A 25,909-nucleotide genomic window follows, 5' to 3' on the forward strand; every position below is an offset into this window, starting at 1 on the left:
ATGCTGTGGGAACGATCCCAGAGTCCAGCACGGACAGGCCGTTTAACAAGGGCATTTCACTGCAAGGGGAGAGGAGAGGATGGGAGACCCGGACATCTTTTAGCGACCTTGCTTCTATTTCCAAACTCAGTCGAATAACCCAGGGCTGATTTCAGCCAAATCTCAGTCAGCGGCACCATCTTGTACTTTGACCCCACCAAGCTAGGCATCTTCTGGTGGGGGCGGAGGGGGTGGGACCAGACCGCTCACTGCTCAAACCAGGCTGCACGACCCTCCCCAGGATACCGAGACTCTCACTTAAAAGGGAGCGGCTGTCCCGGTAATTTCGGTAAACACTGTCGGTTAGCACCACCTGGCAACTGAGACCCTTGATTTCTCCTGACCCCAGACGCCAAAGGGCTGCACAACACAAAAGCCGGGCCAGTCGTGGCAGACCAAACTGCGGTGTCACCGTCGTGGGGTGGGGGGATGCCTGTGAGAGACATACAGCATAAAGGCAAAGAAGGGGGACAAACAAATGAGTCACTTAATACAAGGGCTGCACATGCTGCTGACGCTGCCCGTGATGCAGCGGCTGTGGACTGGAAGGAAGCAGGCGGCCACCGGGAGGGGCAGGCAGGGAAAGCGCGGGGGGAAAGGGTGGGAGGCGCGACGCTCTTTGTGGGGGGCCCGGCCGCGCGGCCCCACGGCCTACGCCCCCCCTTTCCCGCCCACTCCCCGAGCCCCGCAGGCTGGAGCCGCTTGGGGTCAGTACGGATCCCCCGGCCTCGGCAATCAACTCTTTTCGGTCTCCGAAAACAATCAATACAAACTTCAATGCTGGGTTTAGTTTACGGGAGGCTGGCCGGGAGGCGCCGCAGCCTCACCTGGCCGGCCGCCCGCCCCGCCCCTCGGCGGCGCACCTGACAGGTGTGCTGCAGCCCTGGCTCGCGGGGCGCGCCGGCCGCTCCCGGCGCCCCCGCCCGCGCGCCCGCGGACCCTCCCGGGAGCCCGGCCCGTCGGCAGGCCGCGGGGCGCCCCTCGCCCCCACCCGCACTCACATAGCGCCTCAACTTCTTCTCGGGGGGCGATTTCCTCAGCCAGCCGGTGCACACCACGTCGCCGCCGCCGCCGCCGCTCATGCTGCCGGCCGCCCGGAGCCCGCCGCGGGGTCGGCGGACGAGGGCGCGGGCCGCTGGCTCAGCCGGCCGGCGGTGCGCGGCTCGCGGCGAAGGGGAGGGGCTGGGGCGGCCGGCGGCCGCGGGGCGAGGGCGAGGACGAGGCGGCGCGGCCCGGCTGCCTCGCGCGCGCCCGCGCGTTCTCCCGGCCCCGCCGCGGCGGGGGCGCCCCGGCAGGAAGGGCGGCGCGCGCTCGCCACGCCCACAGCCCGCCGCGCCCCCGGGCGGGCCGCCTGCGGAGAGGCGGACACCGCCTCGCGCCCTGGGCCCAAGGCTCTCGGGGGCGCCCGCGGCTGGCCGCGTCCCCCGGGGTCTTTTTTCCGAAGCCTCCGGCTGTCAGCGGGGCAGGCGGCCGCGCCCTTGGTGGGCGTGGGGTGATGGGCAGGAACTGCGCGCCCTCGATGGTGAAGCGACCTTTCGCAGAGAGTCGTCAGCCAGGGGCCCGAGGGCTGCTCCCCTGTCCTGTCCATTCTCCCTGCGTTTCAGGTTTCAGTGGGTCAGGTTCTGGCTGAAATGAGTGATCCGCTTTCCAAGAGTTTCATTAACTCTCTCACCCCCTTGGTGGGAGAAGAAAACAAACAAACAAAAAAAACAGATTACTACGTGCTGGGCTGGGCGTACGTTCCTTGCTTATACGATCTTCATTACAAATATCCAAATTGAGTGGGGTGTGTTATTCCCATTTCACAGATAGCCTAAGGGCCCAAAGCCCTGGCAGTGCAGTCAAGTTTCTCATTCTAGGGATGGGTCGGGGTTGGGAGTGGTACTGCTCATCTATTTAAAGTGGAGAATTGCTTTCATGTCCGCATTAATTTAGGGTCCTCTTATTATCAGAATGGAGCAGGAACTGGCAACCCCACTCCAGTATTCTTGCCTGGAGAATTTCATGGACAGAGGAGCCTGGTGGGCTACTGTCCATGGGTTTGCAAAGAGTCGGATACGACTGAGCGACTAACACACTATTATCAGAAAATAAAGTTCCGCTGGCTCCCACACTGCCTCTGGAAAAAGCAACTCAGTAGAAGAAAATTCTTATGATCTGTAGAATCAAGGAGGCAAAAATGGGTCAAAAATACTATTTCATAGTGAATTGGAAGGCAAGATGGTATAGAGTAAGAAACTGGGATCAAAATTCTTCAGCGCTCCAACTTATTGACAAAGGTTAGGAGAATTCTCTGGGACTCATTTGATGCAGATGCCTCTTACTGCGTTGTGGAAAGGCTTAACTGAGATGGAGAACGCTGAAGCACATACCTGAAGAATCCAGCATTTTGTGGGGAGGTAATAAGGGGTAAAAAAGCTCAGCAAAACTGGAAACCTTTGGTTAAAGGCTCTTTTCAACTCACAAAGTACCTTTACAAGCAGCGTTAAAAGGTTAGGCTCTCCACCCCCCGACCCGATTTCTTTGAAGAGTGGATAGTAACCCGTTACATCAATAGGGAACTGCCGCGGGCACCAGAGTGGAACCGGTGGCATCTTGCACTCCCCAAAGACATCAGACTAAGGCTACTTTGCTCATTTCCCTATCTCTGTGCAGCAAAGCTAGCTCTTGCAAGCTGTTGGACATACTTCTGATTTTACAGATCTTTGCTGGGTTGCGGAAAACTCAACCATTTCAGTTTGTAAAAGCTAATTCTATACTCTATGCTTAGCTCTTCTAAGCACCTGGGAAGGTTTAGCAATCAGCAATCTTGGACCCAATTTTCAGTGATTTTCTTCACTATCCGGGGTGCTGCTGGATTGTATGTAAAACCAAGACAGTCAGGCTATCTCGGGGACCAGGGCCTTTTAGCCTTTCAACGGAGGGATATTTAAGACACATGTAAGGGCTACCACCAGAATGATGGCCCTTTTAACCTCTGGCTTTAAGTACCTTCTATAAAACCCGTGACACAAATATCAAAATACTCAGAGCCTGTCAAATCAGTCAGGAGGCGGTGACTCCTGACCAAAATAAAGCAATCCTCTGACTTCATTCACATCTGAGTCATGGTGCCAAGTCTCAGGGATTGCAGAGTCTGAGAAATCTGCATGCCTAGTTTGCAGCTGAGGTTTGTGATGCAAGTCAGGCATACACACAGGAGGCCTTATCTTTCCTTAGAAGAGTAGTCTTCTGTTACATATCTTTTTATAGTTATAGGATTCAAGACAGACTGGGAGACTGTTCAGCAACCATTAGTTGGGAGTTGGGCTACACTTGGCCAGAAACTCTTGAGGGTCTTATTTTGTTTAACTAAAGATGCCATCCGCCCATATTTTATTTACAATTTCATGTGGAAACATTTTGAGGCCAATGACAGGAGGGCCTTGAAATACAACAGAGTATCAGCTTCAGAAGTCTTCTCTGAACATACCCCTCCTCCCCCAAAAGTTAGATGAAGGGGCTCATCTTGGTGCTCCCCCACCTCCCCAACCTTTTCATTACTCAGTTGCCGGTACTTAGCTAGGGCTGCTCACCGGTGGAGGAACTGCTGCTGAGGTCCCTGGCTGCACCCCCATGTAGCTCAGTCTTCTGGGCCTGAGGTAGGAGCCCGGCCTAGAAACAGCCTTCGCACAGGACGTTCCTGTCCGGGCCTTTGCTAAGTCCTCTCCATTCCTTGCCTTTGTTGTTGTTGTTGTTGTTTAAATGCTCCTTGGTTTTCACTGGGGAGGAATGGAAAACAAATTATCGGAATGATTTATTTAGATGAAGATCGGCGCCATCTATTGGAACCAGTTGGGACGACAGTACCCCCTTCCCCAGAGAGGACGTGCATCACTAGTCTGTAATTTAGGCAATTTTGATTAAAGACCACAGGTATTTCCTGGGGGAATTAATGGCCCGCTGCAAGGAGCGCCGTTAATTCTGTATTCATTAAATCCCCAGGAAATGGCCCGTCTTATGAGGAGGGTTTCTCTGGAGGGGCACTGCAGAGATTAGAGAAACACACACCTGGGAGGAAGCCTGAGCACCACGTTTTGCTCCCGCCCCTCCCCCCACAGAGCCTGAGTTCTAAAGGGCGCACCCTGACTTTTTGAGTGTCGTCAGCGACAGCCTGCATCCGTGCCTGTCTGGGAGTTGAGGCTTTGTGGCCGGTGGCAGGTGCATGGCTGGTGGAACGCTCCCAGGAGCGGGCTGGAAGAAATGTCCTCAACCGCACACCAGACCGGGTGATTAATACCGCCCACGCCAAGCCTGACGTCAGTGATCGGACTTGGGGTGGGAATAGATGTTTGTGTCCTAACCCTTCTGCCTTTTCTCCCTTTCAGTTTAGTTGACAGGTTAATTTCTGCTTGCTGCTTGTCAAGGTCAGTATGACCAGCTGGGCCACCTCAGCTGGTGACTTTCAGGACACTTGTTTCTCAGGCATGTTGAGGTGGGAGCCTCTTTAACACCCACCCAAAGTGGGTGCTTTGAGCCCACTTGCTTCCCTCCGACACAATAATCTGACCTACTCAAATCACCTTTCAGCATTTGGGTGGGACTGAGATCTGGAAGTGAGCTTGGAGTGTGGTTGAAGACCTAACCGGGTTTCCTCCCTGTTACACCCAATGGGAGACATTCTGGAAGTAAGCTTTCTTGAAAGAGAAAAGTTTGAGCAAGTCGTTCCCCAATTTCTCCTTTGTAAAGAATAAGAACCTGTGCTAATTGTTTTAGGGCAGTTAGGTTCCTGGGACATCTCTGCTGCCATGGTGGTGACATCACACTCCCCCCACCCAGATCAGGCTGCAAAATCAGGTACCACATTCTTGGAAGAACAAAGGCTGTCAAGGTCCCTGGGAAAGTGCCTTAGAACTCCAAACCCTACTTTGCAAGATGACCCCTCACCTCCTTCAGAGTCCTTCTACCTTGAATTAGGCCTTGAACAGATTATCTCAAGACCCCTTTCCCTAAAATTCATGTATCCAACCCCCAAAACAGTTGTTCATTCTTAAGGGTCACACTGCACCTGTATGAACTGGGTTATCACACTGTACAAGTTCCTGTTTACTTGTCAAAGAACTGTGAGTTCCCCGAAGGCTGGACTGCGTTTTCCTCATTTTTTTTTTTTTTTTTTTGTATCCCCAGAACCTCCAAGCATGGTGCCAGGCACAAAATAGATGTTCAGTAAACGTTTGAGAATGAAGGAACCAACCCTTAAAGGACGACAAGCGAGAGCTGTGGACCCTTGGGACATCCAGAACTCTGGATCAAACACACCAGTATCTGAGAGGGCACCTGTAAGCAGCTGAAGCGCTGAAACTCAGAGGGACTGGCCTGATGGGAGGGGCTGAGCAACTGGAGGTAATTCTGTGAAGTTTCACTTGTTAACCCTTGGTTTCCAAATCTGCTGTACAGATTCCCCAGACAACCTCCTGTCTGGGACTAAGAATTAAAATCTTCTGTGGTTTATCTGGTGTCTGGCTTTGTGCAGACAATGCAGCAGGGCACTGTCACTTGTACCCACACACAATACTAGCAGGGGCCAGAGGAATCATGTTCCCTGACTCAAGCTGGGTTTCACAGCACAGTGGACCAGAAATGCCTTTCTTCTGCGCTAAGTGCAGGCAGAGCTGCCGTGCAGATTTGTTAGTCTTTGTTTCGCTGGGGATCTAAATGCCACAGGAGATTATCTAACTAATTTCACCAGTTATCCAAGATGACTGTGGGACCTGGACAGCCAGTGATGGGCTGGTAAAAGTTTAAAACCTGGCTCTTTGGTAGTGTCGGTAGTAGCCTTGATTTGTAGTATGTGACAATTTTTGTGAGGCAAATATGAACCTCCCCACAATTTTCTCCCCAACTATTAATGATTTCAAGCTATCAACTTCATGTCTTCAAATAGAGTTAAAAGATGCACAGTAATACACTTTTAGTATTTCCATCAAAAAGATACAATAGACATAATGCCAAGAGCAAATAGTAAAATGTATCAAAATAATTAGTAACTGATGAATTCTGGTTAGTTTTTAAATTAAGGTATCATTCACATACCAGAAGTATCATGCTTTTAACCTGTACTATTTGTTGGTTTTTAGTATGTTCTTGAGTTGTGCTACCATCACTGCTATCTAACTTTAAAACACTTTCATCACCCCCAAAGAAACTCCATGTCTATTAGCAGTCACCTCTCATTTCCCCAACAGCATTTGCTGGCAACCACTAACTTACTTTCTGTCTCTATGGATTTGCCAACTCTGAATATTTCCTATAATCGGACTCATATACTACATGGCCTTCTGTGCCTGATTTTGTACTTTGTATAACGTTTTCAAGGTTCATTCATGTTGTGACGTATCAGTTTTTCTTTATTCCTCTTTATGGCTGAATAATATTCCACTATAGCCATGTACCATGTTTTACTTATACACACTCATCAGTTAATACACATTTTAGTTGTTTCTACTTTTGGACTGTTATGAGTAATGTTGCTGTGAACATTCATGTACAAGTTTTTGTGTGAATCTGTGTTTTCACACTCTTCATATACAGCTAGGAGTCAAACTGCTAAGTCACACTGTGACCCTGAGTTTAACTTTTTACAGAACTCTTTATTGTTTCCCACGGTGGTTACACCATTTTACATTTCAAGCAGCAGTGTGTGAGGATTCCAAGCTGTCCACATCTTCTCCAATACCTGTTATTTTCCACTTTTAATGATAATTTAATTTCAGTGTATTCTTTAGCAATCAGCTTGCAAAATTTTCCATAGTTTAACAATCCCTTCTCACAGGCTGGCATGAGCCAGCCCAGAACACCAGTACATACAGCCTTCCACAGAAAATCCCGCTGTCCTGTCTAGTCAGTTCCACTTCTTTTTGCTGATAAGAGTAATACTCAACAGATTTGGATTTCCTTCTTACATCCTTCCTATAGAAAATTGAAACGGAAAATCTCAGTTTTTTTTTTTTTTTTTTCCATTTCTGGAATTAAGAAGATTTTTGAATCCGGAGAATCACAAGGTTTTCAGCTCCCACCAAGCACTCTGGGCAGAACAGAGAGTTTCCCTCCTCCATTTACATTGAGAAGCAAAAATAAAACCCAAAATGTATTTTCCTGACACCCAGATGTATCTTCTGGATGAGCTCTTGAGCATTTGCTTCAACAGGGCAAACAGCTGTGGTCTGTTTCAACATAATTTGATGTAATCAGGGTTAATTTTGATGATGCAGTAACTCTGAAGACTGTTTTTTAACTGGATTACTGTTGGGTCAACAATCATGTGGCATTACATTTAGTGGCTGAAACAAAAGCCAGAATTAAAACAGCCTTCCCCCAAGCCCCCTTCTAAATGACAGCCCCGCTGGGATTAGAAGTTATGAGGCACATGTAACACAATTAACTAAAAAAGAAAGTAGCTGCAGTCAAATTACATGCAAGCTTCTCCAAGGTCCAGAGGGTCCACTGAGAAAAGAGCTGGAAACTTATTTGTTGTTGTTGTTTTCTTTTCCTAGAGTGGTGAGAACATGTTGGCAGACATCATTATAACTTCATATTTGGAACCATTTCTGCAGAACAAAGTCTTTATCTTACTTTGAGGGATCTGGCTGTCAGTGTTTATGCCAGCCCAAAAGCAGGGTCTGAGCTGCTCTAGGCACACACATGCTTTATTTAGTCTCTTCCCACTTTTCAGTTTTGGCTAGTTTGAAACACAGCTAAGGCCCGTGACAAAAGCCATTCTTCAACAGTTCTGGAAAGCAGAATCTTCAAAAATAGATGTCTTGGGAAGCTGCCAAATGTGTTGGTTCTTCAAAACCTCTTTAATTCAATTTTGTAGTTCAAAAAAGATCTCATATGTATCCAATCCCCTCTGTAAATAAGTCTCCATTCATTTCTGTTTTTGTGATTTAGGGGATCAAGAAACTTGAAAAGCAAAGAAGTCATCACCCTCCTACTGCACGTTATTTATCAGGAATTCCTCATCTAAATAATTTCCTGACCAAGAAATATTCTGAAATAATATGTAAGTGTGATAAAAAGGTAACGAGACAAAGAATAACAAGATTTTTTTTTTCTATTAGTGTACTAGTGTCTTTTTTTAGTTGTAAAAGCAGATATCCATTTTAAGTTTGCTTATGCCCCTACAGGGAATTAACTGGTAAAAAAAAAAAAAAAAGAAAAGGTATATCTCATGGAACCCAAGAAAAAGTTGACTGTGGCCTCAGGACGAACAGCAACCAAGGACTAAATGTAGAAGAGCGAGGCAGCCAGTTTGTATGTGTCTGTGTGTCTCTCACAGGCCATATGGGTTTTCATTTCTGAGTATTTTGCCTGTAGTTCTTTCTTCCTGCAAACTGCTTCCTCTGCCTCTTATGGTACATGTTTGTCTTATGGCTCCTAAGTTATGTGCTCCTGGTTCAAGCAACCAGTCCAGCTCTCTCACCCCCAGTCTCCTTAGAGGGAAAGAGACTGGTCCACCTGGGGTCAGGTATCCACCCCTAACCCTATCAGCATGGGAAGCTCATGTCCCCCCCACATCGGTGGGCCACCCGGCTAGCTTAAGGGTGGGGGGATTCTCGGGTGAAAGATGGGTTCAATAACTAACTAGATACCTTGAGAGGTGTTTAATAGAGACACAAACACCAATCTTGTTTCTTTCAGAACATATCCAGTATTTATCATCTGAAACTCAGAAAATACTTAGGAAAGCATATATTTCTATTCAAATACAAAGTATGTTTATATTCATATATATAAGTATATATAAAACTTAGGGGTTTTACATACTTGCTTGTTATTCAATTCTCAATAAAGATTTTCTGAGAACCAACTATGTATGACAAGTTCAGCATAGGAATACTGAGGTAAGATCAAGGTCTTGTTAAGAAGTTCAAGGTATTTCTGGGGAGAGAAACAGATAAGCGGGTGTCTACAAGTGGCATGTGAGCAATGTTAGAGCATGAGAAATGATCAGCTAACTATAAGGGAACAAACATAAAGGGCTTAGGTTTTACCTGTCTTCTGGTGCCTCACAGAGAGGCACAAGAGTAGGCATCAATTAACGTTTGTTCAATTAGATGATGTAAGCAATAGCTCCTTCAATTTTTAGACAAGAAACTTGTCTAGATTTAGAGAGCAAGGTGGAGAAAACCACTAACTGAAAATACGAGTGACTCCAAGTAGTTCATCTTAGGACTTGCTTCTGAATTCCTTCCATCAATCAAGTACATTCATTCAGCAAATGTTCACCGGGCACCTGCTAGATACCAGGCTTTTGGCAAGGTGCTGGCTATGAAATGATGAACCATGTGGGGAGGCTCCTGAGAAGCCTACCAAGTCACTGGACTCTGGAAGCAGTGCTGGAGAGACGCCCTTGGAATTCACATTCAGTAACAGATTTCAGCAACAAATTACGAGTTGAACTCATAGTTACTTCTCATTCCTGAGTTTTTGTTCTATGTTCAGGCAAGGCTGAAAAGCCTAGTTTAAAAGTTCAATTTATGAAAGATTTTACAGACATTTAGGGGAGAAAACCAGTTTGGGAGTTATATTTTAAGGAATATTTCCCTTTTGTCTAATGGACACTTCCCTTTTTTGGGGGGACACCTAATTCATTCAAAGGTTATTTAATGAGTACTCACTATGTTCCAGATACTCCCCAAGGCACTAGACAAAGATAAATGACCTCTCCTCTCACGAAGCTCATGTTCTGACAGAGAAGAAAAATGACAGCGTAAGACGACTGGAACTTGCATATGGTACTGAGGGAGCATAATGGAGGGAGGGAGTCTGGAAGCCACTGGCGAACCCCTGGTATCTTGATATGCAAGTACTACAAATACTAACAAACGTATGAAAGTGTAGCAATCCTAGCTGCATTTTGGAGTGTCACCACTCTTGAAATAAAACCCCACGGCCTCGGACAGTGTGGTTAGAGTTGTTAGTATCTGGAATCTGGGTGACTAAGAGGCGACAGGCGTGTAGCTGAGAAAGCCACCCAAGCCCGATCACAGGCGTGTGGAGACAGGCAGCGCTCAGCCAGGGTGCAGGGCACACTCCAGCTCGGCAGGCAGGACAGGACTCTGCTGAGGTGCCAACCCATGAGAAAAAAGTTAATCAAGAGTGAAATGACAGTCAAAATAAACACCCGGAAGTTTCCATACATATTTTTGTGCTTGTTGATCCATGAACAGCCCACTCCTACACTTTCTGAGAAACATTAACCTGATACAAGAGCCTTCCAGCACAAGTTAGTGAGTTGGGTTTTTTTTCAATAAAGTTGACATGTGTGGTTGGGGGAGGGGTGGATAAAGGAAGGGGAAGCACCTGGATGTCACTTTATTACAGGCAAAGGAGGAATCAGAGTGGGAGAGAAACACATCACAGAGAAAAACACGGGAGAGGTAGTGGAAGAGAAAGGAAGAGAGGGAGAGAGAGAGGTCAAGAGGTGCGCAGGGTCTGGGCCGCACGGCTTCCAGGGCCACATCATTCTGTGGGTTGGCTGTCCAGTCCTTGACAGAGAGGCACAGAAGCCAGCTCAAAGGTCCAGACAGAACAGTCAAATTCTTCAGTGAGCAGATCTGTGTAATTATTACTTTTTACTGTAAAAACATTAAGACCTCACTGAAGATTTCACACTAATGGTGTGATATTAAACCATCTATGTTAGAATCATCCAGGTTTCACAGGTGGCTCAGTAGTAAAGAATCCACCTGCCAATGCAGGAGATGCAAGAGGTAGCTCAGTGGTAAAGAATCTGCCTGCCTATGTAGGAGACGTGGGTTCAATCCCTGGGTTGGGAAGATCCCCTAGACAAGGATATGACAACGTACTCCAGTCTCAAACTTAAATTGAAGAAGTAGGGAAAACTACTAGGCCATTCAGATATGACCTAAATCATAAATCAAATCCCTTACAATTATACAGTGGAAGTAGATCAAGGGATTAGAGCTGATAGAGTGTCTGAAGAACTATATGGATGGAGGCTCCTAATGTTGTATAGGAGGCAGTGACCAAAACCATCCCCAAGAAATGCAACAAGGCAAAATAGTTGTCTGAGGAAGCAAGAATATTAAGAGGTGGCAAGAATACACAGAAGAACTATACAAAAAAGATCTTCATGACCCAGATAACCACGATGGTGTGATCACTCACCTAGAGCCAGACATCTTGGGAGTGCGAAGTCAAGTGGCCCTGAGGAACCATCACTATGAACAAAGCTAGTGGAGGTGATGGGATTCCAGCTGAGCTGTTAAAGTACTGCACTCATTATGCCAGCAAATTTGGAAAACTCAGCAGTGGCCACAGGACTGGGAAAGGTCAGTTTCCATTCCAATTCCAAGGATGGGCAATGCCAAAGAATGTTCAAACTACCCACATTGCACTCATTTCACATGCTAGCAAGGTAATACTCAAAATCCTTCAAGCCAGGCTTCAACAGTATGTGAACCAACTTCCAGCTGGACTAGCAAAGGCACAGGAACCAGAGATCAAATTGCCAACATCTGTTGGATAATAGAAAAGGCAAGGGAATTGCAGAAAACATCCATTTCTACTTCACTGACTACACTAAAGCCTTTGACTGTGTGGATCACACCCTCTTGATGAAGGTGAAAGAGGAGAGTGAAAAAGCTGGTTGAAAACTCAAACTTTAAAAAAAAAACTAAGATCATGGCATCTGGTCCCAGCAATTCGTGGCAAATAGATGGGGAAGAAAATGGGAACAGTGACAGACTTTATTTTCTTGCGCTCCAAAATCACTGTGGACAGTTAACTGCAGCCACGAAATTAAAGATGCTTGCTCCTTGGAAGAAAAGCTGTGACAAGCTTAGACAGTATATTAAAAAGCAGAAATTTCAATTTGCTGACAAAGGTCCATAGAGTCAAAGCTATGGTTTTTCCAGTAGTCAGGTACAGATGTGAGAGTTGGACTATAAAGAAAGCTGAGGAACTAAGAACTGATGCTTTCAAATTGTGGTGCTGGAGAAGACTCTCTGAGAGCCCCTTGGACTGCAAGGAGATCCAACCAGTCCATCCTAAAGGAAATCAACGCTGAATATTCATTGGAAAGACTGATGCTGAAGTTCCAATACTTTGGCCACCAGATGCCAAGAGCCAACTCACTGGAAAAGACCCTAATGCTGGGAAAGACTGAGGGCAGGAGAAGAGGGTGTGACAGAGGATGAGATGGTTAGATGGCATCACCAACTCAATGGACATAAGTTTGAGCAAACTCAGGGAGATAGAGAAGGACAGGGAAGCTTGGCATGCTGCAGTCCATGGGGTCACAAAGAGTCAGACATGACTGAGTGAACAACAATTAGAATTATTCAGGGTGACTGTTAAAAGAATGCAAATTGTGGGCTGCTCCTTCCTAGACCTTTTAGGGTAAAACAGACTTTCCAGGGTGGTACCAGGATAATCTGAATTTTTAATAAGCTTCCCAGGTGATTCTTACACATAATCAGCTTTGGCAAAGATTATACGAAAGGGGAGTCCCTGAGTCATGGGAGCACCTCCTATTTATCTCTGTATCCACAGAATGGAGCACCACACCCAGCACAGTGAGTCTACTGAACTGAACTGCATACACCAAAGACGTTTTTAGAGAAAAGTCACTCCATCCCACATCCTGAAACAGCTGATTCCATTTTCCCCCATACACTTGTAGTCCATGGACATAGCTTTTACACTGTTGCAATTACAAAGTACAGTTAAAATTTTTTTTCAACACATCTTCTCTTATAATTTCTATGGCTATAAAATATTTCATTCAACATGCAATAATTATCTTTGTTCATACAGATTTTTTTTGAATTTTGAAAGGGATTCCCTTTGAAGACTTTACCTTTGTATAGTGTTTTCAATTTATGAAACCCTTTCACATAGTCTTGTTTCTCACAACACTGTAAGTTAAATATTATCCTCATTTTGCAGATGCATACAGAAACTCAGAGATAACCTGCTCAAGATTCCACAGCTAGTATGCAGTATGTCAGACACAAACCACAGTCTTCTCCCTCTACATCTAATACCCCTTCCAGGACACCAAACATCTAGCACATTTTCTGGCAGGAATCTGACCCCAGAGTTTCCTGATGCAGAAACCTGTAATGGAGGATGTAGAAGATGGAAATTACATTTAAAGAGATCACTGGCCAGCTGTACCCTAACTGTATAAGGAATCAGTTCCTGCCTGTTGCTGCTGCTGCTGCTGCTGCTAAGTCACTTCAGCTGTGTCCGACTCTGTGCGACCCCATAGATAGCAGCCCACCAGTCTCCGCCGTCCCTGGGATTCTCCAGGCAAGAACACTGGAGTGGGTTGCCATTTCCTTCTCCAACGCATGAAAGTGAAAAGTGAAAGTGAAGTCGTTCAGTTGTGTCTGACTCTTCGTGACCCCATGGACTGCAGCTTACCAGGTTCCTCCGTCAATGGGATTTTCCAGGCAAGAGTATTGGAGTGGGTTGCCATTGCCTTCTCCAGTTCCTGCCTGTTAGGGAATTGCAAACAAACAAACAAACAAACAAATTAATAAATAAAATAAATGTAATAGTGGTGGAAATCTTCAGTGAAAGATTCAATAGCAAATTAATAGATGACCCAAGTCCATTTCTGCAATCCCCAAATAAAGGGGGCTAGGACTGTCCCAAACATTGGGACACTATTAACTGAGCTTTTTCCATATGACAGGTAACAGGAGGAAGAACAACCACTATAGGCTATAAGATGACAGGAAGGAGGCACTGGAGTTGTCAAGCCCTTCTAACGTTGCGACTGGTGTCACAGGGTGCTTGGGTAGCAGCTGAGTGGATGGCGCAGGGAAGCATTCCTCGACCAAGAGAAAGACCTGCTTTCAGGATACACTGCCTGGTGAACACCCTAGTGGGGTGCAGCCCTTCCGGGAAGGACAGACTGTCCCAACCGAGCAGTTACAGAGTCTATTCTGGAGAAGAGATGGCTGAGGAGAAGGAAGTGTGAGGTGGTTTCTCATTTATTATATTTGCATGCCATGAAGAAGCAGGTTCTGTTACTATCAGGTTACAATCAAGATTTCTCCAAGGATTAAAAAAAAAGCTATCTCTTGGGTTTCCCTGTTGGCTCAGTGGTAAAGAATACGCCTGTCAATGCAGAAGATCGGGGTTCAATCCTTGATCTGGGAAGATCCCCCAGGCCTCAGAGCAACAAAGCCCACGCGCCACAACTGCTGAACATGTGCTCTAGGGTCCAGGAAGCCACAACTACTGAGCCCACGTGCCACAACTACTGAGGCCTGCATGCCCTAGAGCCTGTGTTGTGCAAAAAGGAAGCCGCTGCAATGAGAAGCCCGAACGCCGCAGCTAGGGAGTAGCCCCCACTCACTGCAGCTAGAGGAAAGCCTGAACAGCAATGAAGATCCAGCACAACCAAAAATGCATGCATAAATAAAATTTTTAGAAAAGTCATCTCTTAAGATAGACAGTTCTTACTCACTGATGGTTCAATGGGTAAATTATTAGAAACTTGGAAAAACACAGAGGGGAGTAATTTATATATTATATACAGGGGAAGGGATATACTAAGAGATTTTTCAAATCTGGGATCATTGGAAAACAGCAAACCTGCAGTTGTTGTTGAGCCAGTGTGCAGAGAACATTCTGCACGTGACAAAAACCAGGTTCTGTGAAATACAGTTCTCACTGTATATATATGTATTTATAGCATGGAAAAAAAAAAACCCAAAACTTTGCTTCAAGGGCCCACCAAGTTTCTATTCTCAGAATATCATCTTGAAATATCAAAGGCTGGTCACTCTGGGGAGTATATTAATAATTCCTATCAAAGCTCTTTCATCTACCTTCCTATGTATATTCTAAGATGATCCTAAGAGAAAGGTAGGAAAAATACGAACACAGACTCATTAAACAGGGAAAACACATAGTGAGCTGAAGTATCCTGCTGGATCTGGGGCTCTATATTCCATTTTCCATGTTTCTCTTTACTAGAATGTATTTGGGCTCAAGCATCATTTTCCATCACATTCTTAAATTTCTTTTTCCTGTACAGAACAAGGAAATCAGAGGCTAGTGTGCTCTGCACTGGGGCTTAAGATGCAAGATTTGCTGATGACTATAAGAAGTTCTGTGCTTTCAGTTTCTCTGGGGGCTGAGAGTGGTGAGCTTTATTTGTAGTCTTACTCTCCAGGATTATTAGGAATTCCTAATAACCAATCTCCATTAACAAACAAGCTAATCTAACCAAACAAATTTCTGGCACAGTAAGCTACAAAGGAATGAGGTCCATAATCTATTGTGGATATGTTAAAAAAATATATAGTAAACTGTAGAACAAAGCCCACATGATAGCCGTATTACTAATAACAATTATGAACAGTAAAATCACTGTAGATGGTGACTGTAGCCATGAAATTAAGATACATGCTCCTTGGAAGAAAAGTTATAACCAACCTCGACAGCATATTAAAAAGCAGAGACATTACTTTACCAACAAAGGTCTGTCTAGTCAAAGCTGTGGTTTTTCCAGTAGTCATGTATGATGTGAGAGTTGGAATATAAAGAAAACTGAGTGCCAAAGAATTGATGCTTTTGAACTGTGGTGTTGGAGAAGACTCTTGAGAGTCCCTTGGACTGCAAGGAAATCCAACGAGTCCATCCTAAAGGAAATCAGCCCTGAACATTCACTGGAAGGATTGATGCTGAAGCTGAAACTCCAGTACTTTGGCCACCTGATGCAAAGAACTGACTCACTGGAAAAGACCCTGATGCTGGGAAAGACTGAAGGCAGGAGGAGAAAGGGATGACAGAGGATGAGATGGTTGGATGGCATCTCCGATGTGATGGACATAAGTTTGAGTAAGCTCCGGGAGTTGGTGATGGACAGGGAAGCCTGGTGTGCTGCAGTCCCTGGGGTCACAATGAGTCGGACACAAGTGAGCGACTGAAATGAACTGAACTGAAAGATGTAGTTGAAGAGCCATAAACTGTTAAATCAATGACTAGCTGCTTGAATAGCAGTTTAAGAACCATCTAAACTCCAGATTTCCTTATAAAGGTCCCTCAGAAACTACAACACAGTGTATTAATAATGGCTGTAAATCCACTGGATTCCAAACCAAACTTTACGGGAGCCAGCTGGAATCTTAGCTGATCCAAGGGGCAGTCTAGGGCTCCTGTCAATGGTGGAATGTCTCAGTTTCTGGAGGGGTGCTGACCACGATCTAACAAGACCCATCTTACAGAAATCCTACTGAATCATTTTGGCTCAGGGTGATTAAGGATGCTTTCCACTCTTTCCTTAATGCTTTTTCCATTTTTTTTTAATAGGTAATTTATTTTTGGCTGCACTGGGTCTTTGTTGCTGTGTACACTTCTCTCTAGCTGTGGGGTGGGGGCTTCTCGTTGTGGCGGCTTCCTTTGTTGCATGCTCTAGGCACAGGGGCTCCCTCAGTTGCAGCATGTGGGCCCAGTGGGTGGGCTGAGTGGTTCGGTGTATGTGGTGCACTGGCTCAGCTGCCCTGAGGCACGTGCAGCTCCTTGGACCAGGGATTGAACCCGTGGTCCCCTGCACTGGCAGGAGGATTCTTGACCACTGGACCACCAGGGAAGTCCAGCTTTTTCTATCTTTTAATTGGAATATAAACTGGGAAGAACTACAATCAGATATTACTCCCACCTCTTTTTTTTTTTTTTTTATTATACATACTTTAGATTGCAGACTGAATACAAATATTGATCAGAAGCCAAAAAGCCCCAGACATTTCTTATCAATTCAATCCAGGCCAATCTGTCTTTCAACTCTGCATTTTTATGTTCTTGCCTCACCACTTACTAAAATAAATACATGAATAAATAGCAATCCAATTCAAATAAGCATCTTTCATCTATAATTATCTGAAGTAAGAGATTTAAAGAAGTGTAGAGTTAATCCATCTCACCAATCACATCTTCAGTGCCTGTTCAGTCATGCTTGAATGTCTACATTCAATTTACAGAGAATATAAACGTACAACACTGTAGAGGGATGTTTCTGGCCAATCCTGTTTTAGAGGGACAAAAGGTCAAACAGTCCCTTTGCTGTTCTGTGACAGAGTCTCTGGGCTCGGCCAGAGGCTGGGAGAGCTCTGTCTAGATCTGGAATGGATCACTTACACAATTAAGTTCTTGTCAGACCCTCCTAACCATAGCCACCCCCCACCAAAAAAAAAAAAAAAAAAAAATTGATAGCACAAGTTCTCCAGGCAAGAGGATAAGTGGATGGAAAGTAACTATTTTTCTCCACCTACTTCAAAATTTGAAACAAGAAAGGGAATTAATGATGGAAAAAACATTTCTAAGTTTTAGAATACATTCTTACTTGAGTTACTATTTTGAGGAAATGTTTGGAAATCTTAGAAAAGCAGAATCTGATTTTTTCCCTCATTGGAAACTGGTTACTCAAGAGAAAATAAACACCCTCAGATCACCTTTTAACTCACAGATTAAGTCCTATAAGAGAATAGACTGTCCTTAACTATTAAATCCATACTTTTGTTCATTATACACAGAATTATACAATGCTGTTTCTGTGTAGAATTTGGATATTCACATATAAGCTGACAAGTTAACATTTAAAAGTTTTTTTCCGTTGATGCTGCCTGCAAGCAACAGTTTAGTTTTGGCATTTTTCCCCCCTATTTTTTGGACTTGCAAGGTACATGGGATCTTGGTTCCCTGACTACAGATGGAACCTGTGCTCCCTAGAGTGGAAGCACAATCTCTCAAGTACGGGACCACCAGGGAAGTCCCTAGTTTCGGCTTTTCATCATCCTTGTCAGACATTGGTACTTGCTGTTCGTTCACTTATTGATAAAATATAAGTACTGAGTCAAAGATGGGAAATTACTAGGCTGTTATATAAGTGGCAAATGTTTGGCTTCAACCAGATACTCATTATGTAATCAACTGTGAGAGAAAAGAATGAATAAGTGTGACAGTTTGGAAATACACTCCTGGAGACTCAAAAAGATAAGGAAGAATATATGTTTGATGCCTTGAGAAGGAACCCTTTCCACCTCACATTCACACACACTGAACACACTTAAGTCTACTGTTAAATGACCTTATTATACATTTTCAGAGACCAAATATGTACTAAAAAAAAATCTAAAAGTCAGACTCTAAATCAATTATTGTTAGTGACTATGTCCAATAGAGTCATAGAAGATTAAGAGACAGATCCTTATAACTGACCTACTTTAACATGATAGCTCTGCAGCTGAAATAACTGGGGGCCACAAGGATGATTTTACTTGCCTAAAGCTCCACAGTGAAGCTCATGGTGGCACTGGGGCCAGAAACCAGGGTTTCTCTCATTCAGTATTCTATCACTGTTCTTTTTGATGCCCAGCCATCATGTTAATTACCATCACAATTCTATCTGGTTCCTCAAAAATCACTGCAGGTATGATTCCTAGCAGCCTTGGAAACTATTACTGCAGGTTACACAGGTTACACAGGTTTCAGGCCTGTGAATATTTTTGATTCTTGCTCCACAAAATATAGTTATCAAGACTTAAATGCCAAATCAAATTAACTGACGTCACGAATGTTTTAAAACAGTTTCCCTATTTTATCTTCCAGGTCTAAGGCTAAATATCATCTTTTCAGAAATGCCTCCTCTAGCAAGCTTATCTACGATTGTCCTAATCTTTATAACTTTTACACATGTATGTGTGCTAACTTGGTTCAGTCATGTCTGACTCTTTGTGACCCTATGAACCATAGCACACCAGGCTCCTCTGTCCATGGGGATTCTCCAGGCAAGAATACTTGAGTGGGTTGCCGTGCCCTCCTCCAGGGGTTCTTCCCGACCTAGGGATCGAACCCATGTCTCTTAGTCTCTTGCATTGGTGGGCTGGTTCTTGAACACCAGTGCCACCCTGGAGTATAGGTCACATTTTGAAACAATACATTTGTTTACTTATCATTGGAATATCTTCTCTAACAGACTGTAAATTCCATGAAGGCAAGGGTCAGGGCACTACTGTTTATTTAGCAACTAGCACAGTTTGTGGCATGTAGACTAAGCTCAGATAATATTTGCTGACTAAACAAATGAATTTATCTCACTATCCCATGGTTGAAACAAGTCATATGGAAGCCACAATTGTCCCTTTTATGCTGTCCCAAGGCTTCCCAGGTGCTCAGTGGTAAAAAAAAAAAAAAAAAAATCCACCTGCTGATGTTGGAGATGTAGTTCAATCCCTGGGTTGGGAAGATCCCCTGGAGAAAGAAATGGCATCCCACTCCAGTATTCTTGCCTGGGAAATCCTATGGACAGAGGAGCCTGAAGGGCTACAGTCCATGGGGTTGCAAAAGAGATACAACTTACCGACTAGACCACAACAACCCAAACTTGGTATCTAAGCCCAAGGATTAAAGTTCCAGGGAAGCAGATTTTAGCTCAGCAACAGCAACCAATTAGATTCAGAAATGGAATGAGCTGTTTTGTGGGGTACTGAACTCTTTGCCAAGAGGCTGCCAAGGTACACAGATCCCACTGCTTTAGGTGGAAGTTTTGACCCTGACAACATCTTAGTGTCTCCTATGACTTCCAACTCTAGGTTCTGCAGTTCTTTCCAAATGTTTGATTTTGAGTTAGGTGCATACAGTGCATACAGAAATTCATTAGGAAATAACCTAAGATAAATTATCTAATGAGACTGAGAAAAATAGATCATTCACGCATGCATGCCTTTTTACAATTATTTGATGCGTATGAATTCTGAGTTCACAATTTGCCATAAGTCCATGTACCTGTATGTCAATAAAGACTAAAAACAGAATTTAAAAAATCTGGGTAGCATTTTATGGTTTTAAACACACACACACTTTTATATAATTACTATATCAAGTCTGTGAGGAAAATTATACCTGAGCTTATACAGGGTAAGTGGCTGATCCAAACTCATAAATGTACCTGCTAGAACCGTCAGGACGCAAACTCCCAAATCAGTGATCTTCTCACTCTACTATGCTCTCTAATCACTTTCTGACTCCAAATTATCCACCCTTTAGGTTTAGCTATATATCCTCCTCGTGGATGAAAAATACCTTTCTTCCAAATTCAATGGGAAAAGGCCAAATGGAATTTAAAAACCTGTTTCTTTTCTTTCATAGGTATCAAGAATCTCTTTTATTGATTATCAGAAACATTACAAACATCTAATACAAACAAACTGTAACATGACAATGATTAGTTTGAACAATTAATACATCTCATTAGCTTTTATACATAAGGATCAACAGTTATTAAATGTGATTTTTTTTCACACAGTCTGATGAAAAATATTTCAATTCACAATAGCAACTTTCTTAACTCAAGATTCAAAAAAGGAATATTTTCTTCTTTAGTAAAGCACTGAGAATAAGATGGGAATTTATCACAAGTTAAATGGCAAGGGAGAAAAGGTCCAACAGCATTTATTTTTAGCCTTCTTGTCAAAGGTCATAGACAGCAGTGGTCTACGATTAAAGACAAAGGAAAGTAAACAATGTCATCCCATCCTAGAGTTTGAAGGGACCTTTGAGACCATCTAGTTCAATTTCTTCTCTTTTTTCTTAGTTGACGCAATAGCTTTGAGATTTTATTTGCTATAAATACGTATTGAGAGTTCATGTTTCCAAGAAATGCCTTCAACTTTCTAAGAAAATCATGATCACGTGTATTTTTCTGGCATCTTCTGGCATGACAATTACATGTTGAAAACTTTTGCAATTTTGTTCTCCTATATGCATATTCATGTGCAATACCTCTGGCACAGGGTGGTTTTCCTTAGTCAGTCTTCCAGCTACAAAAGACACGAATGAGTAAATCTTGGAAAAGGGATAACATCCTTGATATTGTCAATTCCCAAGATGCACTGCAGATAGCGTTCAAATCCCATCCCAAAACCTCCATGTGGCACAGATCCAAATCGACGGAGGTCCAGATACCTGATTTTGAAAAACAGAGTATCATTACCTATAAATGCTTCATTTAAGATCAGACGTTATGATAGAATATTATGTTTCAAAAGTATCTTGCAGTCATTTGTGCTTGTCACATCACTGTGGCAGACCAGTCTTTTCACCTTACAGACAGATGAAGGACACAGAGGAGTTAGAGTGATCTGTCCAAGATTATAGAGACGAAACAGCAGCAAATCCTGTCATGCATTCATGGGCTTTGGTCACATGATCCTAATTTTTTGTTTACTGGATACTTATATACAGAAAACTTGTCTCCTTAGGCTACAGAAAAATTCCTAAGAACTGTATTATTTTTCTTTAAATACACTCCTCTTCTGTTTCTTAGTATATCAATGATAATGCTCTTTTTTTCTTATCAAAATCATATTGTTCAATATATAGAGGAGGGTGAAGCAGTTTGCCTGATGTATTACAAAAAGAGATTCCCTTCCTACTAGTCATCAAGGGCAGGAACTGCATCAAGCTACATCAAGGGCAGGAACTGCATCTTACTCAACCTTTATCTCCAGTGACTACCCAGAAACAGATGCTCACTACGTGGAGAGTTATTGTTTGAAGGCGTAATAATATACTCTTGAGGACTGCAGTGAGGAAAAACTTCAACTCCTCTGCTTTAAGCCTGGTGGAAGATGTCCAGAGTCATTTTTCTGAAAGGCTACACAGCCTCTGAAGTCCATCCATGCACGTTCTACTCCCACATTAAGACTACATGCTAGAAAATGGTACATTCAGGATTCAAACTCAGATTCCAATAAATCAGCCCGGGATACAGTTATTTTATGAAAGGAAGAGCAAGAAGAAGACTCTATAACTCTTTTAATTATTTCATTTGATGGTAGGAATTCCTGAATTATACAATACAGATTAAAATAAATTTATAGTTTCTTGAATGATTTGTAAAATATACAAACATACAGCATAAAACTTAAACACCACAGCTGGCAGGCATTTGGCTCTTTAAGAATAAAGACTATAACCTATTCCCCCACTATTAATAACAATGACTACATGTATTGGTATTTTAGCTAATTAAGTACTTCTCTTTCTAAAATAAAAAACAAACTACAACTAGGTGAGTTACAACCAAGTGAGACATCAATAAGAAAGAAGTTATCTAGGATAAAACCTGAGATTAGTAAGCACGATCAGGAATGATAGAAGGAACACAGTCTTGAGTAACTGAAATGTTTGGTAGCTAAATTAACTTTAACTTTATAAGGCATGGAGGCAGAACATACTTTGATTTAGTGAGAAAATGAGATGAAAGGCATATCATACCACCTGCCACAAACACCTGCAGGATCTGAGCTGGCTGCTAAAAGTCCAGTATCCAGCTTTCGCTGGCTTTAAATTTCTCATACACAGATGTCAGAACACTGGCATAAATACCTGGAAACTGAATTCAGAAGAAGCAGTCTGCCTGTAGTATTTTTCTTGCCTTTGCTTTGATAGATGGAAAGATTTACGTCTAAAAATAAGTTTTCAAAAGAACCTGTATTTGTTTGATTGTTGCTATATTGGTTCTATAGAAGAGATGGTAAAAAATTGTGGAACTAGTTACAGATTTCATTTGCATGGGGCATGTAGAAACGGGAAGTGAAAAAATTCTTAGACACCTGGGGTAGTTACACATTCAGTGTGGTAGAACACTAGCAGAGATCACAGACTTGAAGATTTTTAAGGTCATTTCTACCTTTAAGATACCATGATTACCATATAAAAGGAAGCAGATTCCAGCTGTTAAAAAATAAAATTCAATGAGTAAACTTTAAAAGTCTTTATTCTATGATTCATCAATCAGGCAGGATCCCACCTAGCAACAGAAAAGAACTCTGAAGAGCTCTACAAAATGATTTTAGGCAGAAGGGGGCAGGACAAGGAAGTTAGTAGCAAAGAGTGAGTGGTTTCAGGCAAGGTCATCTTCCTTTAGGAGATGACAGGTGTCCATCAGGCAGATGACCTCACTAGTGTTGACCAGGTAATTCTAGACTCTCTGGTTCAAGATTCCACCTCTGGGAGATGTTGAAATTATAATGAAATCAGGTATTAAGTCTCAGTTTGGGGATGTGAGCTTAGCACAAGTGACTTCATTTTGGGCCTATTGTCTCTTAAAATAATAAATACTTATATTTAGAGATGTTAAGAATTTGAAAACTTTAGTTGGGAAAAGAGTAGTATTGAAATGATTAATAAAGACCAGAAAAAGTCTAAACCAATGATTAAGATATATCTAGTTATATATATATATATATATATATATATATATATATAGGTAGGTTTTATATACTATGAATAACATCTTGTAGACAGAAAATAAATTGAGGTAAAATGCATAAGCGTGACAATCAGGTTCATCAACCTAGTAGCAAAACTCAGCACTAAAGGAGGAAAGGCGGAAGGAAATTAAACTAAACTTTTACTCTGTGTAGACACTTAACTTATATTGCTTCATTTCATCCTCACAAAAATCCTGTGAAGTAGATATTACCATTCCATTTTATAACCAAGAAAACCAAGGCTCAGAGAGATTAAATATGCCTAAGTTCATTACTGATAAATAAAGCAATCAAGGGCCATTACTTGAACCCAATTTCAGGCTTTTTGCATCTCTGAAATCTAGCTCCATTACCAAAAGGCAAGTGTGTAATTTGACCTTTCCCTCTGCTGAGGACAGCAAGAGAGTTAATAATTTGGTTGATACTATTATACAAGATCCTGAAAGACTCTTATTACAGAAATATGGATAAATAAATAAGCTGCATATACTGAAAAGTACTTGAAGAAGGGATCTGCGGAAAGAACACCAGAGCAATCTGGGAATGCAGAAGGATGATCTTCCCTAAGCAGCTTAGGTGGTGGAGCACCTACAGTTGGTGGGACCCCAGGGATCACTTAGCTCAAGCCCCTCACTTCACACATGGAGAAAATGAAGCATAATGGTTAAGAACAAAGTCCCAGCTCTACGCTTCTGCGTGCTCTTGATGAAGATAGTTAACATCTCCAGGTCCCAGGCCTGGAAGGATAATAAAAAGGGATTAAGAATGGCACCTAACTCAGGGGGTATTGTGATGATTACACAAAACCATATCCATCAAAATTTTAACATTATTATCTGGCACACAATTGGTAATAAATAAATGACAGACGTTATTATTACTACTTTTCAGAGATTCAAAGGGAATAACTAACCTCAGAACCTGTTCATTGTTTTAATCCTCTTCTATAGCACCCTGGAAATATAAGTGAAAACTATGTAACACTCAGATCCAGAACAGAACAAGAGTTATCAGGGGTCATGTTCTTACCATTGGTAGGCTTCTGTCAGTCCTAATCTGTAAAATGAAAATAAGAAAATTCTCTCAGAGAATGACAATAAGATCAATATACTAACCACCAGACATTTATTCTGGGTTATGTGCAAAGTGCTCTTTATAAAGAAGTAAATACCAAAACCTGCGCTCTTAAATAATAATATACAATACAGTTGAGGAGCTGCACCTTTATTAGGTGGTACGAAAGGTAAGAAAACCAATATTAGGAAAACTAACAGTCTAATATTATCAAATGACAAATGCTATGGAAAGAAAGCATGGTCCAGAGCCCAAGAGAGAGGGTTCATCTGAGATAAATTTATTGTCCTGTGACATAAGAAAACCACTATTACTACTTCGTAATGATGTCTAAAGGCACACCCAGACAAGGGATGTACAGACACAATTTTCTTTCCATAATATTAAAATAGTTAAAAATACTAAATAATACTAAAAATACTAAATAATAATATAGATTCTAAGGCTGCTTCATAATATGGTTACAAATTGTTTTTTTGCCAATTTGATAAATGTTAATAAAATTTAAAGTTCTTAGTACTCATTAAAATTAATTTCAGTCCTTAAAAGTATTTGGGACCATGGCGTATCTCAAAGTGATCAGGATTATGAAAAATTCAAATATGCAAAAATATGAAAAACATGATAGAAGTCAAAGACAGATCCCGGAGATAGGGAAACACATATATCCACTTAATTAGGAAAGATAAATTTGGATATTATCAGATATTAGGTAAACATTTAATGTTATGAGGAAAGGTTTCCTGAAGGAAGGAAGCAAGTACAGAAAACAGACCAATTAATCTTTCAACAGATGAGATTTCTTGCCATGTGTGATTTTTATTGTGCTTTCAAAAAAAACCCCAGAGAATCTTCAAATTCTTTCCATCTAAGGAGTTTTACTGTCACTTCAATTCCACAATTTCCCCAGAACTTCCTAACACTATAAAAATACTAAGGAGTTAGTAGTCTAGTTGATAAAAAGTCCTCCCAGAACATATTTATCCCTTTTCTTCTGGATGCTAAACCAAACGGAGCAGTTCAGATGACTGGGATTACAAAACCAAGTTACTCAACAAATTTATAAGTTGGGATCTTGGAAAAGCAACAACTTTTTAAGCACTTCTCCATTAGGAAGAGAAGGCCTTACAAATGGCTAATTTAAAACAATCAAGACTTTTCCAGGTTACTATGAAACCTAGTATTATCTGGAGAGAAAGATTATGCCTTCAACATGGGAAAGTCTTTTTTTTAAAAAAGGGTCTGGCACAGTAAAAGTGGAAACCGTGGAAAACAGAGGTTTATAACCTTGGTTAGTTTAGGAAGTCATTGTGGTTTTTTGGCAGACCATGCACATACAGGAGTGGTAGTTCAATTAGAAACATGATTCCCCTACTTCTCATCTCCAAAACATTTTCTATGTGTTTATGGATACATTTCCCAGGTCTGAAACAGTGAGTTAAAGTTGTTCAAACACTTAAATCAAGACACTTACATAGTAGAAAACCTGAGGAAGG

General features: G+C 42.5%; 2 protein-coding genes and 1 long non-coding RNA gene across 9 annotated transcripts in view; 1 reads left to right on the top strand and 2 right to left on the bottom strand.

Annotated features, from left to right (window-relative positions):
* The window catches only part of GAB2 (GRB2 associated binding protein 2), a 168,659-nt gene extending 167,484 nt beyond the window's left edge, over window positions 1–1,175 (bottom strand). Inside the window, exon 1 of the mRNA XM_061168337.1 lies at window positions 1,041–1,175. Coding sequence (XP_061024320.1) covers window positions 1,041–1,121 — 81 coding nt within the window. The 5' untranslated portion in view covers window positions 1,122–1,175. The remainder of the gene's footprint in view (window positions 1–1,040) is intronic.
* Window positions 1–25,909, top strand: part of LOC133074288 (uncharacterized) — a 32,330-nt gene that overhangs the window by 5,808 nt on the left and 613 nt on the right. The window contains exons 2-4 of one of the 4 annotated variants that reach the window (XR_009697153.1): window positions 5,206–5,421; window positions 7,969–8,080; window positions 13,748–14,490. This is a non-coding gene — a long non-coding RNA (uncharacterized LOC133074288). Of the gene's footprint in view, window positions 1–5,205; window positions 5,422–7,968; window positions 8,081–9,708; window positions 9,746–12,993; window positions 13,321–13,747; window positions 14,491–25,909 lie in introns of those variants that run through there. The other 3 variants (XR_009697147.1, XR_009697143.1, XR_009697138.1) reach the window with 3 other exon arrangements.
* The window catches only part of NARS2 (asparaginyl-tRNA synthetase 2, mitochondrial), a 132,251-nt gene continuing 126,547 nt past the window's right edge, over window positions 20,206–25,909 (bottom strand). For 3 of the 4 annotated variants that reach the window (XM_061168357.1, XM_061168347.1, XM_061168371.1), the window contains 2 exons: window positions 24,369–24,395; window positions 20,206–21,027 (listed from right to left, as the gene is read on the bottom strand). In XM_061168357.1, coding sequence (XP_061024340.1) covers window positions 20,883–21,027; window positions 24,369–24,395 — 172 coding nt within the window. In that variant the 3' untranslated portion in view covers window positions 20,206–20,882. Of the gene's footprint in view, window positions 21,028–24,252; window positions 24,294–24,368; window positions 24,396–25,909 lie in introns of all 4 variants that reach the window. The other variant, XM_061168368.1, reaches the window with a different exon arrangement.

This window comes from Dama dama, chromosome 2 (genome assembly GCF_033118175.1).
Source record: "Dama dama isolate Ldn47 chromosome 2, ASM3311817v1, whole genome shotgun sequence".
NCBI lineage: Eukaryota > Metazoa > Chordata > Mammalia > Artiodactyla > Cervidae > Dama > Dama dama.